At 35.3% G+C, this 15,210-nt stretch overlaps 2 protein-coding genes across 2 annotated transcripts; both read left to right on the forward strand.

Moving 5' to 3' along the window:
- Nucleotides 1-2,172: 2,172 nt before the first annotated feature.
- Nucleotides 2,173-4,320, forward strand: LOC118059895 (3-ketoacyl-CoA synthase 19). Its single transcript, XM_035072893.2, has one exon. The coding sequence runs from the start codon at nucleotides 2,688-2,690 to the stop codon at nucleotides 4,044-4,046; it is 1,359 nt and encodes a 452-aa protein (XP_034928784.1). The 5' UTR covers nucleotides 2,173-2,687; the 3' UTR covers nucleotides 4,047-4,320.
- Nucleotides 4,321-9,184: 4,864 nt separating this feature from the next.
- On the forward strand, nucleotides 9,185-13,365 carry LOC118059896 (ankyrin repeat-containing protein ITN1). The gene is made up of 4 exons (XM_035072894.2): nucleotides 9,185-9,355; nucleotides 9,917-10,414; nucleotides 11,223-11,632; nucleotides 11,929-13,365. Exons 1-4 carry the CDS (start codon nucleotides 9,334-9,336, stop codon nucleotides 12,760-12,762), a joined length of 1,764 nt encoding a protein of 587 aa, XP_034928785.1. The 5' UTR covers nucleotides 9,185-9,333; the 3' UTR covers nucleotides 12,763-13,365.
- Nucleotides 13,366-15,210: the final 1,845 nt, after the last annotated feature.

Raw genomic sequence — 15,210 nt, forward strand, 5'->3', positions numbered from 1 at the left:
CAAGCTTCGAGCTTCCCGTTCTTGTCAGAGGCTGACAGCTTGGCACTGGCCATGTCAGAAACTGGAAGGCCGTGCAGCAAGTTGACATATAGCACCATGCCAGTTTTCTGTACTCGAAAATTTTGGAAACTTCTGCAATGCTTTTAATGCTCCGAGCCAATGGAAATCTCGATGTTTTGGTTTTAGTCTTGGGATTCAAGTGTCTCAAGTTCACGGCAGAACATAGAAAGTTGAAGATATTTGGAAATCTGTACATTTGTAGATATCTAGAGTAGGTCCTATTCCTGGTATTTTGGTGTTTAATTGCCCGCGTCGCAGCCAAGGTTCAAGCAAAGCGGCGGCACCACCACCACCACCACCACCAACAAGCCGATATACACGTGTTGCTCCGTATAGAACGTTGAGATTCAAACGTGTTGAATCCTTGATACCGGAACTATAACATTACTGTGAAATTTCTGCTGTAGCTATGGGATGATTTAATTTCCATGTTGATCGAGATAAATAAAGAACGATTTTAAAATAAATAAAAAAAGTCTGCCCAGCCTTTCACTATGTAGCAAGATTTAATACACTATGTATTGTTACAGTGCATACTTAATACATTATACGTTGTTATAGTACATTGATGATTTTACTCTACAGTTATAAAAAGAGAGCTAAGTTTTGGGAGGCATGCGGATGGCATTACAAATCTGTTTAGGAGTAGATAAGTCTCTTTGAATTTTTATTATGCAATGAAATTATTAATTTACCTTTTAGAAACAACAATTATAACCCAGGGCAAGGAGGGTTTATGGTTTTTAGTTTCTTTAACGGTGTAATTATTTACCCTTGTAATTTTGTTTTCTCTTGAAGTTGAGCTCAAGGGTGTTTTTTGTAATCTCACTTTGGCTTTTTGTAATTGTGAATCAGATTTTGGAGCAATTAGGTCTTTCGGGATATATATATATATATATAAGCTTATAGGGGGAGGAGTCCATGTAATTTGAGGGGCGCGTGTTAGCTATTACCGCTATCAAACACTGTTTTTCAGGATAACATTTAAAGCGGCGCGCTAAGAGCTTTTTATTTTCATGCGCTCATGACGACGAAGGATACATTGTATGACTGTGGTGGACTTATTTCTCCTCCCCCTTGTTTTTTTCTCTCCTCTATTTGGCAAAGCACACAAGCCCCTTTTCATTTCTTTTATTATACAATGTGTTCCTCATTATTTTTATTTCTATTTATTTAGTTTTTTTTTTAGTTTTTTTTTTTCAATTTTTTCCCAATCATTTAATTTTATTTATTTTTTATATTGAATTTAGTCCTCATTTGATTTTTATCTATTTTGTTTTTTATCTTTTGTATGTTAGTTTTTTTCCTTTAATTTCATTTCTCATAATTAAATTTAATTTAGTTTTTATTTCAAATTTAATCACCATTTTTTTAATTGATGTTTATTTCATTATACACACACCCCATCCATATATATATATATATATATATATATATAATCTGATGATTGGTATTCATATAAATATTTAAAATTCTATTGATAGTTTATAAATATCTAGATTTTTTACCCTACAGATAACAGGTAGGATATGAATATCAAAAATCAATACACAAGTACTTATTGCTATCCATGCTCAACATTTGATTTTGATTATTTTTTTTTATCAAATTTTATTCTTTTTTTATTGCTCTTTGGATCCTTTTTTTATTCTTTTTTTTCAAATCATCCCTTAATGTTTTGTGATTAATAATTTTACTTTGTTATTTTTTTTTGGTTTACCTTCAATGAGGTTAATTCCAAGCTCATAACCAAGATCACAAGTTTCAAATATTAATACATTGACTTCAATCTTTTGTTTAGGTTTTTTGGTGAGATTTTTTTTAATCTCACTCTTCAATGTTTGATTATTGAAAATTGATTCTCAAGCTTTTTCTCTTACTTTTGTTTTATTGAATTATCTCAATTTTATATCCATGGTTGGATTAAAAAATTAACCCAGTTTGACTAAGATATTTTTTTATTATTTCACTATTTACATGCTAAATTGTTTGGCATAATCGAGATTTTAATTTGCTTACAATGAGATTACTCCGGTATAATAATCAAGTCATAAATTTTGTATATTAACCCGGATAAATTCAAGTTTTTTTTTTTCATTTATATTATCAAAATTATACATGTTCATCACCCAGGTCAAGTTAGCTACCCGATTCTTTCTTCTTCTTCTTTTTTTCCTGAGAATATACTAGTTGCCTTGAATTCTATTTCTTAAAAAAAAAAAAAAAAATTGATCTGCCACGCGATAACACAGGCCACCGGTCTAGATAACGATTGCTTACATGCGCGTGTAAAATCCTTCCTATTCATCTTGCACTTTCAAAAGAAATCTGTGGGCATGTGAGATGGTGAATGGTTTCGGGGATTCAACTTCAAGCCCATACACGTAGCAAGTCCTGTTCAGTGGGCCTTGCCTCCATCAATGGCTCTGGCCTATATCCACAACTTCAATTTACAGCAAGCAACAATCCACGGAGGTGGATGAAAACTGCATCACCTAAAGCAAATGGACATGCCTAGCTAGAACTTGCATCAACCTCAAATTGTACTATAAAAGGACAGAAGTTCAACACTTCTGATACACACACACACAACTTCTACTACTCTCTTCCTTCCAACAGGGACAATCATGATACTCTGTACTCTCTTCCTCATTATTTTCTGCCTTTGTAAGTTGGTTTTCCTGAAAAGAGAATCCTGTTGCTACATGCTGGCTTACGAGTGCTATAAAGCTCCGGATGATAGGAAGCTTGACACAGAAACTAGTGCAAAAATCGTCTTCAGAAACAAGAACCTGGGGATAGAAGAATACAAGTTTCTATTACAAACTATGGTTAGTTCTGGCATTGGTGAAGGAACGTATGTCCCTAGAAACATTATCTCAGGCCAGGTAGATTCATCAACTCTCAAAGTTTCCATTACGGAAATGGATGATCTCATCTTTGACACACTCGACAGGCTCTTTGCCAAAACAGGAATTTCTCCATCAGAAATTGACATCCTTGTTGTCAATGTTTCTTTGTTCTCTCCTGCACCTTCTCTAGCAGCTCGCGTTGTTAATCGTTACAAGATGAGATCAAACGTTAAAACTTTCAACCTCTCTGGAATGGGATGCAGTGCAAGCGTTGTATCCATTGATCTTGTGCAGCACTTGTTCAAGTCACACAAGAATGCATTCGCTGTTGTTGTGAGTACAGAATCGATAGGTCCAAATTGGTACCAAGGCAAAGAAAAATCCATGATGCTCTCAAACTGTCTGTTCCGTTCAGGAGGTTGCTCGATGCTCTTCACAAACAACAGCGCCTTAAAACGACAAGCCATCTTCAGATTGAAACATCTTGTACGTACGCATCTTGGCTCAAAAGATGAGTCCTACGGATGCTGCACACAAACAGTAGATGACCTTGGCTATAAAGGTTTTCTCCTTACTAAAAGCCTTAAAAAATCTGCTGCTGAGGCTCTTACTTTGAATCTCCGTGTCTTAGCACCTAAAGTGTTACCGGTAAGTGAACTCATTCGCTATGTTTATGTATCTCTTCGAGAAAAGAAAACCAAAAACACCAGTATTCAAGAAATGGGAGCAGGTTTGAATCTGAAGACTGGAGTAGACCATCTCTGTATACACCCGGGTGGAAGGGCAATTATTGATGAGGTTGGGAAAAGTTTAGGCCTTAGTAATTATGATCTTGAGCCAACTAGAATGGCACTTCATCGATTTGGCAATACATCAGCTGGTGGCCTCTGGTATGTTTTAGCCTACATGGAGGCCAAGCAGAGGCTTAAGAAAGGTAATAAAATACTAATGATCAGTCTCGGTGCAGGTTTCAAGTGCAACAACTGCGTGTGGGAGGTAATGAGGGACCTGGACGATGTCAACGTTTGGAAAGACAGTATAGACCAATATCCTCCAGAAACCACAGTCAATCCATTCATCGAAAAGTATAGTTGGATCAATGAAGAATATCTCAGCTTTGTTAGATTTCACTAGATGCTAGTCCTGCCCAGATCTTTCCTTCTTTTGAACCATCCTGGCATGATTTCTATGTTTCTTTTCTTTATGATTTTGAGCAACAGTCAGTATCGGAATATCCATTGTTTCTTTTAATACTGAACTGTAGCAGTTGCTGTGGAAGATTGATGTATCTTAGCATCTCGATGCCCACATTCGGTGCGGCATTATCAAATTTCTAGTTATTTCTGCATGGTCTTGGTGTTTTTTATTGCAAATTCTCTCTGAATTTCTATTATGCCATCTTTTCTTATTTTGTTTTTCCTTTCCCTTTTGGTCGGAACTTTCAACTTCCTGTCATGCTAGATGGATCATTCTGGCCTTGTTGATGAGATCACTGGGCAAGTTTTTAACAAAAGCAAAATTAATTATGTTCACATTAGCTCGATAAGAGCATGGTTATATCCACCTGGACAATAGAGATTCATATCAATGTTGCTTAGATCATGGGATTAAGACAGCTGTTTTTTTTTGCTAACTTATTAATCTCGCCAGCTTGTTTGTGAGATTTATAGAGGCAGAGTAGTTCATATTTCTACATGGACCTTGTTTTTTTTTTTTCACGTGTATAAGCTAAGCTTATAATTACTGCAATGTGACAGAACAGGGTGATGGAAATATGTTTTTTTTCCTTGCATGCTCACAACCTTAGAAGACTGGAGCCATCGGCCTTGCTATCAATTCATCTCAGCATGCAGAAGCACCTGGTCATTAGAGAAGAATATTTACGAATAAATAATTGATCATAAATGCAAGCCAGTTTATTTTACAGACCTACCGTAGCCATTGCAATATTTGAGAACTGTCGCCATTGCTTGCATTGCACATGTCTATCGTCAGTTATTACATACTGATAAACAGAACTTCTATGTTTTCTTAGTTATCACTTGTCAACCATATCAGCCCTGCTATATTTTATTGAAATGGTAAAATAAACTAGGTATTGTCCAATGAGTTTTTTTTTTCTTGTTAAATTCAGAGTTGAAATCCTAATTAAATTAAAGAAGGTAAAGTTGACATAATCAAATCATAATACAAACTACAATAAAAACCTACATGAGGGTCATTAAAGATACTATAAGATCTATAAAAAAGACTCTGCACAAACTATGATGTTATTAACCGAGAGGTTGATCTGGGAGAAGAATTTCTGTATTAAAATGATGTTATTTTGTTTTTTAAAAAAGGCTCAAATTAAAACAAGTTGTATTGATTACAAAGTAATAATAAATTAACCCACCAGTTGACAGATTAATCCAGCCGACATGTGATCCGAGTTTGAGCAGGATGATATAACTATGATCTTAATTCGCATGGCAGAGACCATCGTTAAGCTCTCGACCTTTAATTTTCTGTCGTGGAAAGTGAAAATACTTGCTACCTGCTCAAAGCAAAAGGCATTGATTACGAGAGTAATACCTCTGATACACATTGAATTCACATTATAGAACCACCTACCCACGCGAAAACTTGACTAAATGCAAAATAAATTTGTCAGATGCGATGGATAGAAGGAAAGACGGGAAGGATAAAGTAGAGCGATAGAGTGAGGAAAGGACGCATGTTAGATGCCACACTCGTCTATCCAGTTCTTAGGCTCTTAGGCTAGAGAGGGTAAGAAAGTCTACGCCCACTGCATGCAGCACAGTAAGGCTTCCAGATACTAGCTGCAATTCAATATATAATTACACCTGCTTGCACACCCATAATTGACTGAGCAGTGATAATTGATCTCCGATAGGCCACAATGTTTTGGGAAAGTTTTGAGTTACATCTCTTTTCCTTCGTCAGTTGTTGTTTTCATCACTTTCTTCTAATATTTTGCTGGCGCCTTTGCCTGTGCAAGAACACAATCATCACATTCAGTTTCTTCTTTCTTCAGAAACGCTAGCCATTACTGTCTTGTTAACCTGCCAATACTTAATGCCAGCACATGACGAACTGAAACTTAAGCTTACCAGGCAGGCAGGCCCATTGGAAACTCACAAGTAAAAAGAATAATTATCTTTTGTACTTTTTTGTTTTTTGTTTTTTTATTGCCATATACGTACACTTCTGTTGCATAAGCAAGCAAGATGGAGGGATGGAGGGATGTTAGCTAATTTGATATAGAAAAGTTTTGTTACGAAAATCCCACGTCGGAAGGAAGAAGCATGAGGCTTGCGTCTCTGTTTCAATAAAAGAGAGGACAGAAGCCATGATTGCACTCATGGAGCCACGTGTTAAGCACAGAGCAAACTTTTCTTTCACCTTTTACAAAAGATACAGTGGCAATATCTACCACTAGTTAAAGGGGAGGGTTCATCTTGTGAAGGCCCCCATTAATTAAGTTGAATTTCGAGTTCCTCCATTATGGAGCCGGTTGCTGGACCAAAAGTCGTGTCTGAGGTGAGATTTTACAGTTTTAGGTGTTCGGTAATGAAATAGTGATTTGTGCTTGGCCGATGCTATCAACTACGTACAAAACTTGTTTCAAGAATCAAAACCTGTCCTCGGCCAACAGAAACTCAAAAACAAACCCGTGGTTTCCAGAATCAAAACGTGATACCCTTTACTATTCACCCAGAGCTTGCATATTTAACGTATTTGTTGTCAGGAAAAAATTATCCACACTCGATGCTTATGAACAAGTTCTCGGCTTCTTTTTTTAAAAAAAATTGAGAGTTGTTTTAATTCGATTTTTAGAGTTTTGAGGATGTATTTTAATCTGGTAAACATAGAATTTCATTTACTTTTTAATTTATCAGCTCTATTTACCATCCTCACTTTTTAGTCCCCGTGACAAAAAGTTTGAGGAATAAAGTCCCTTCATGTCAATTTCTTTTAAAAAAATTAATGGGAAGGCTACCCATATCCAAAAGCTATATTAGCAGTAAAGCGGTAATTGGAGGAATTAATAAGGTATATAAAATTCATATTTTTGAGCATTTTTATTAGGTGTTAGTTGGGCCCGGTGGAACGGTACCCATTTCATACTCGGCCCATTACCATCTCTAATCTTCTTCTCAATCTAAAAAAATACGCTGGACTGGACTGTACGGACAATAAAGAGGGTGCGAAGGGCTGCTTCTTTTGCATATCCTGATGAAGGTTATTTCTAGAAAAATAGATTTTTTTAGCTAATTTTGTTATATTCTTTATTATAATGTTTTTTTAGTTTTTTTATTTAAAATGAATATTTTCCCCTGATTTATTTCTTATTATTAGCGTTCTTTATTTTTTTCTATATAAATAACTATAATAGCTTTCTGGTAAAAGAAAACAAAAAAATTAAATTAAATATTTTAAGATTTTTTATTTATTTATAATGTTCTTGTTCTTTAGGGTTTTCAACGGTAACAAACCTTTTATCTTCCTCCACCTTCGTCACTTCCCCAACGTAACCGAGTAGTAGCAACTTTTGCATCACAAACCCAGAGAGGTTTCCTTGTTTGTCTTTCAACAGTGGTGGAGGCCATTTAGCAACTGCAAAAGGCTGTTGATTCTGGGTAGAAGCCAGGCATGCAGCTAGTTCTGTTTGCACCATTTTATAACTTCAAGCTACGAACCCTCCCAGAACCTTAGAATAATGATTTAATGTAGCATTTTGTGGAGTAATTCCTTGGTGAAATGAGGAAGATTGCAAATTACAGATAAACATGACCGGATCCTCTTCCATGGAGCAAGGAAGATTGAGAAGAACGGAGTGAGATGAGTGTGAGCGGAAAGTTGAGAAAAGTAAAAGAGCATATCGTGTTTCTCCGTCTCACGTCGAGAGGAGGCAATCTAAAGCCTGGTGGCCCAAGTCAACTGTGATTTCGAGCCCAACATGTAGAAGGTCAAAGTTCACATCAGCTGCAGTAGTGAGCCCATCTAAGTTAAAAGGCCGACATTGTATCTGTCATGAGCCTGTGGCGTGGAGGTTTAAGACCTGGTAATGGATCCTCTACTGCGGCTCCAAAGCTAAGGTTTTCGTATTGGGAAAGCAGTTGTAAGGGTCCAACCAGCCCACTTCTAGCTATTTCACCGTGCTCTCTTAGATAATTTTGTTTTTCAACCAAAACACACACACACACAAATTTTTTCAACATGTTTCTTACATCAAAATTTAAAAAAAATAAAAAATTTAAGCATTCATATAATTAAATAAATTAAAAATTATTTATGTCAATAAATAAATAAATATATATATATATATATATAAATCATTAATAACAATTAAAGATTAAACTAAAAAACCCCAAGAGATACACATGAATCAAGATAAAATGGTTTGTTATATTTCAAAAATTCCAAATATCAAAGACACCATAAGTTAAGACTCTAGAAATACTTAATTTTATTAATTTATGTCTTCACTTGTCCAGAAATTATTACAACCCTTCACATAAAAAAAAACTAAAAAACCCTAACAATGCTAAATAAAAAGAAATAAACTAAAAACAAATTCCTTCAAATAGGGGGGGACTAGAAAAGCATCACAATAAATAATAAAAAAAATTATTTTTTCTTAAAAAAAATCTCCCTCATCGTTATTTCCGGGTTGGCAAAAACTTGTCTTGATTTTAGTCTTTGGCTAACAATCACCCTCCATCATGAGCTTCATTTTGTGTGTTTTTCACCCCACTATGTGTTTCTAATAGCTTTATGTAAGTTATCCCATAATAGATCTTTAACGTGACATCTTTATATGAGTTGTTTCGTTGTTAGTTTTAGTAATAGGATTTTGAATGATATAACTAATGTAAACATAAATAACAAACTAGTTCCTTAACATTACACTTTTTAATTTATTACTAGACAAACACATTTTACTATACAATCTTTTTTAACCATAATTATTTTATAACGCACAACAAAGTAAAATAAATATTAGAAATCATAAGATTCTGATATTAATTGATGTAATCACTCTTGAAATAAAAATGCCATTAATATAAAAACACTCTCAAAATACTTAATTTTATGCATTTATATTTTTATTTTTTTAAATATTATCACAACCTTCTATATAAAAAATTAGAAAACATTAATAACACTAAATAAAAAATAGAATCGCATTATTGGCAAAACGCGAATGACATTGACCTCCACTGCTTTGCTTGCTACCTAAAGTCCTTACTCATTTGACTGCCTTCCTTCCACGAAATTTCCATCTTCACACTTTTTCTTGTTATATTTGACAATCTTTTGTTATTGCCATCTCTCACACACGCAACGATTCTCTCGTTTCTTTCGAACTTCTCTCTTTCTTTCGCATGACCCTCTTCACCAGCTAGTTCTAACCATGGCTTCACCTATGGAAGAAGGTACTGTATCAATCTATGCACACATCAATTTCTGTTTCTAGATTCTATCCAATGACCAAGATCAAGTTCTCTTCATCTCCTTTCTTGTTTTTTTTTTTCTCAGTTCGCTTCTATTGATGGTAGGAAAAAAGAGACATGTTTCGCAGCTAAATTCAGAAGTAAACATAACAAAGTTTTGATTTTATGTGATTTTCCCTCGAGACCAAAAAGACTTTTAATTTCTCTCTGATCAATCTACTTTTTCGCTTTTTGATATGCATTTTTTTTTCCAAGCAAGTCTAAATCTGCTTAGCTTCGAAGTAAGATGGAATTAGAAAAATTGGTTGCTAAATGCTAATAGATTCTTAGATCCTTGAATCTAGTAAATCATGTATCTTACTTCCGCCCCTATAAAGTTTTTCTCCATTTTTATTCGAGAACAATATTTCTTTCTACCTATTTTCACTTGAATCAAAGCTGAGTAAAAGAACAAATCTAATTGATGTATATCAAAATTTTGTAGTATTATTTTGATTTTGTATGATTTTTGTGATTATCTAATTGATGGGTATTTTTTTATAGGGAGGGAGAGGGATTTAGAGAAGGGATTAGTGCAGCCACAATTAAACCAAAACGCTTTTGCCGAGCCATCACCAACACCATCGCCATCTTCAACATCAACTGCCCCAGCTCTAGTTTTATCGAATTCGGGCAAACGAATTGACCAAGCTGGGAAGAAGAAGTATGTAAAACAAGTCACTGGTCGTCACAATGATACCGAGCTCCACTTGGCAGCGCAGCGCGGCAATTTGGCCGATGTGCAGCGGATTCTCAATGATATCTCAAAAATGATGGGAACTTCGAGTGGGGATGACTTTGATGCTGAGGTCGCAGAGATAAGGGCATCAGTGGTTAATGAAGTGAATGAGTTGGGGGAGACTGCGCTGTTTACTGCTGCAGATAAAGGTCATCTTGAGGTGGTTAAGGAATTGCTGCAATATTCGAATAAGGAGTGCCTCACGAGGAAGAATAGGTCGGGGTATGATTCGTTGCATATTGCTGCCTTCCAAGGGCACCACGGTAATAATCTTCAGCTTTTAGCTTTTTCTTGTTGCTCCTAGAAATTTGTAGATTTTGATCGTTTTTAATGAGATGTTGCTTAATGGGAGTATACTATCTCTTGATTATAGTTGAATGGTTCCGATACCCTCATGCATTGGAGTTCTATAGTCACTTACATTAACCTTTCCACAAAACAATTTAATATATCTCAAGAAACGGCTCTTTTACTTGTGGCTTATGATGATTATGAGTCTTTAGGTTCATGGTATATTATGATTCTTCAATAAAGTAGACAAGGTAGATTTCCGGCCTTAGACTGCCTTGAGAAAATACAAAGCAAACATGCTGAAGTCCTAGTAATTGAATCACCTGTGCTCAATTAGTGATGCTGCTGCTAACATAATTTGTGAGTCATGAGCGTTACCAGTAATGCCTTTATTTCTAAAGTCACAGAAAACAGGAATATAATTAGAAAGATGACGAGTGTCGATGTTGGCTTTCTCAGGTTTGTTTTTTGTAGAGGATGTCGTTTTGGTATTCCCTGGTTGCTTCTACAATCCTTTTGGAAACTTCCATTTCATGAATCATCTGCCTTTCACCTATTCCCAAAGAGTTGCTAGGACTGGTGTCGGTCATGTCTCATCTTTTAAATTGAAGATTGTTGGTCTTGGGGACAATGTATTTTTATCTTGCTTCTTTAAGAAGTTGCATAGTGAAATCTTAATTCACAAGAATTCTTGTAGAGGCTATCATGTTATGTTCTCACTATCAATATGCTTTATAAAAATCTAGGGAACACATGCTCACAAAAATTCTTTTATGTCAGCCATTGTCCAAGTGCTGCTGGATCATGACCCCAGTCTGAGCCAAACACATGGCCCATCGAATGCAACTCCTCTTGTATCTGCTGCTACAAGAGGGCATACTTCAGTAGTCATTGAATTGCTGTCAAAGGATGGTAGCTTGTTGGAGATTTCTAGATCTAATGGGAAAAATGCGTTGCATTTAGCTGCCCGACAGGGACATGTAGATATTGTAAAAGCATTGCTCAGCAAAGATCCCCAGCTAGCACGAAGGACAGACAAGAAAGGGCAGACTGCTTTGCAGATGGCTGTAAAAGGGCAGAGCTGTGAGGTGGTGAAATTGCTTCTTGATGCAGATGCTGCGATTGTGATGCTTCCGGACAAGTTTGGCAATACAGCATTGCATGTAGCAACAAGGAAAAAGAGAGTTGAGGTGATAATTTTTAATCTTTCTCCCAAAACAAGAAGCAATATCTCAGTATCAAAATGCTTTTTCTATTTTTAATTTTGATCATGTTTTTTACAAATGCATGCATCATGCTGGTGGGTTTTACAGTTGTTATTCTTACCATGTTATAACACACACCCCATCTCCTGACGTTCTGGCATCATATGGAGTGCTCATTATTTTCCATCTCATTGTTTAAAAACCCACCAAGAATCATAAAATATAATCAATCAGCTTTTAGTGGTTTAACTAACATCTCAGGTTTGATTCTTCTTTTCCAGATAGTGAATGAGTTGTTATCACTCCCAGACACCAATGTTAATGCTCTGACCAGAGATCACAAAACTGCCCTTGATGTAGCGGAAGAGCTTACCCTTTCTGAAGAATCATCAGATATAAAGGAGTGCCTTTCTCGCTATGGTGCTCTTAGAGCTAATGAACTCAACCAACCAAGGGATGAGTTGGGGAAAACTGTTACTCAAATTAAGAAAGATGTTCACACACAGCTGGAACAAACCAGAAGGACCAACAAGAATGTCCATAATATTTCAAAAGAGCTTAGAAAGTTACACCGTGAAGGGATCAACAATGCCACCAACTCTGTAACTGTGGTTGCAGTGCTATTTGCGACCGTTGCTTTTGCAGCTATCTTCACTGTACCTGGTGGTGATAAGGATAGTGGGACGGCTGTGGTGGTGACCCATGCTTCTTTCAAAATCTTCTTCATATTTAATGCTATCGCTCTCTTCACATCCTTGGCTGTTGTGGTGGTTCAAATTACCTTGGTCAGGGGCGAGACAAAAGCAGAGAGGCGAGTAGTGGGGGTGATTAACAAATTAATGTGGTTGGCTTCTGTGTGCACATCAGTGGCTTTTATGGCCTCCTCTTACATCGTGGTTGGTCGTAAACATGAATGGGCTGCAATGTTAATTACTATTGTTGGTGGTGTTATAATGGCTGGAGTTCTTGGAACCATGACTTATTATGTGGTGAAGTCCAAGAGGATTCGCTCAATGAGGAAAAAGGATAAGCATGCAAGGAGAAGTGGTTCGAGTTCGTGGCAACATAACTCAGAATTCTCTAATTCAGAAGTTGATCGGATTTTTGCCATTTGACGTGTAAATCTGAAACTTTTGGCCACTGTACACTAGAAACATATGGGAGTTGAGAGCAAGTAACCAGAAGCCTCATGCTTGATAAAAAGCAGCTGTACTTTCAACAGTTACTTCGATGCATGCAGGCGGATGACTTCTTTCACGAGCCCGAAGTTGTAGATGTCATGGACTGCAAAAATGAAATTCCAAGGCTGCTGCACTTCAACTAGCATCAGCATAAATAAAAAAAGAAGAAGCCACCCTTCCTTGTAACATTTCAGGGTGGGGGGACATTCTTACAGGGACAATTTCAATGCTCTGAGGACTGCTAATTATCCTATATGATCTTCCATCCGAGAGGCTAAGTTTCGATGGTGCTTGGAACACAACAATAACTGCAACTGGTCTGCAGATTATGGGGTGTTTCTGTTGCCCTCGAATGTAAAATTAAAACTAAGCTCCTTACAAGATTTCAAGTTCAGTACATGGTTTGTGTTAACTGACCCTTTCTGTGTGTTTCATTTCATCTGGTATTTTCCGGCCAGCTTCCTATCACTGGGAAATGAGACGGTGAGACTTGTATTAAATTACTGTCCAATGCAATATATTTATTTTAATGGCGCATCGCATGTAACGGATAAGTTATCGTGGATTGAACGTTGCTGTGGAGTGGGATAATTCTCCGAGATGTCAATCGGGCTTATGTTTGCTTGTCAGCGTAGTAGTTCTAGCTGTTCCTTGATGCAATGAAAGATCCATGGAGGGAAATAGACAAAAAGAAAAACAAGGGAAAAAGTATCTCTTTTTTGTCCCCTCTTTTTCGAAGCAAACAGACTAGTTGTCCAGAATGCACTTAACCTGGACCGGCGGCTATACATGTAGATGTGTGAAAGTGACAAGGCTGTTTCTTTTGTGTTTGTATCGTGTTTATCTCGAAAAAAATATATTAAATTATTATTATTTTTTAATATTTTTCAATGATTTTATCACACTAATATTAAAATAAAAATAATTATTTTAATATATATATTTTTTAAAAAAAATCGAGCTTTTAAAAAACACAGCACACAGGAATTCTCTCAACCTGCACCGGCGGCTATACATATAAACGTGTGAATGTCCCGTGTGAAAAGGGTCAGGAAGACGACTGGTGTACAAAGAAATGAGAATAAATAATAGGAGGAGGATATGATGCATCTCTAGCCAACCATCCATAATGTGATTGGTCATATCCAAAAATCTCACCAAAGAATATTTCATGCCTAATTATATATTTAAGCCTTAAATTGGATAATTATGTTCTCACTTATTTTAATCAACCTAGCCTGTCATCAACTCACTTGTAATTTAACCGTATAATTACGAAGCAGAAACAGAGATAATCTCTTATATTTATCAAGAGAATATAAATTTATACAATCAAAATATTTACAAGGGATGGTGGATTGTTGTCCTATTTCTCATTTTAAATAACTACTTGGAAACAATAAAATTTTTATTATTTTATTTGCTGGAAGTTAAAAGGTTTAAATCTTATGAAAGATGAGATTACATTAGGAATGGGGGAAAAAATTCATTGTTTTGTAGTTGTGGTTTTTAAAAAAATTTCTTATAAAAAAACACTTTTGATTGAGGTTGGTTTGGTATTTATATATGTCTGGTTAAAATTGTGGTTGAACAAAAAATAGTTTAATGTATTTAGTTAAGAATATTTTTCAAATTGAGTTATAAAATAACTAATATATATATATATATATATATATATATATATATATATATATTAATATTGATGGTTTTTAATTTAAATATTATAAATTTAACTATTTTTATTACATCATGAAATAAATAATAGTTTATATAAAATATTTTTTATTGTTTCATTAAATTATCTGCAATTCCATCATGTACGAAATTCATCCGATAAGGACTACAGTTTTCATAGTTTCCTGAGTGTACAACAACATCAGGTAAAATATCACTAGGAACAAAATTGGGATTGCGATCAAATTATGCAAATGCTACATCATCATATGATTCCCTTCTAGTTTACGTAGTGCTATTGAATAATATTAAACACTAGTTTTTTGAATAAAACACAATTAAAAAAAATGGATTTTATTTTATTTTATTAAGTCAAACCCGGTTCAATGCATTCAGGTTTGGGCCAGACCTAGTCTGGCTATGAACAATGAAGATGTTCTTTACTGTCCACATGAATAGTGAAGAGTAAATTAATTCACTTTTCACTATTTAAATGGAGACAACATAAGAAGGAGAAGCAACTTAAAGTTGTTTTCAGTTACCATATGTTTTAAACGTAAATTGTATTAAGTCTCACAAATATCAAATTACATTTAATAATTAATCAAACGGTTTATTTACTTGTTTTGCTTCAAAAGTAGAAACAACCACATAAACAAACACTATCTAGTATGCAGTATGTTTTAAAAATATTATTTTCTTGAAAAT

This window comes from Populus alba, chromosome 10 (assembly GCF_005239225.2).
Source record: "Populus alba chromosome 10, ASM523922v2, whole genome shotgun sequence".
Taxonomy (NCBI): domain Eukaryota; kingdom Viridiplantae; phylum Streptophyta; class Magnoliopsida; order Malpighiales; family Salicaceae; genus Populus; species Populus alba.

Coding starts and splice junctions, on each gene's coding strand:
- LOC118059895 (XM_035072893.2), top strand. CDS start 2,688: ATGATACTCTGTACTCTCTTCCTCATTATTTTCTGCCTTTGTAAGTTG.
- LOC118059896 (XM_035072894.2), top strand. CDS start 9,334: ATGGCTTCACCTATGGAAGAAG. Junction 9,356..9,916: donor GGCTTCACCTATGGAAGAAG/GTACTGTATCAA, acceptor ATTTTTTTATAG/GGAGGGAGAGGGATTTAGAG. Junction 10,415..11,222: donor TGCCTTCCAAGGGCACCACG/GTAATAATCTTC, acceptor CTTTTATGTCAG/CCATTGTCCAAGTGCTGCTG.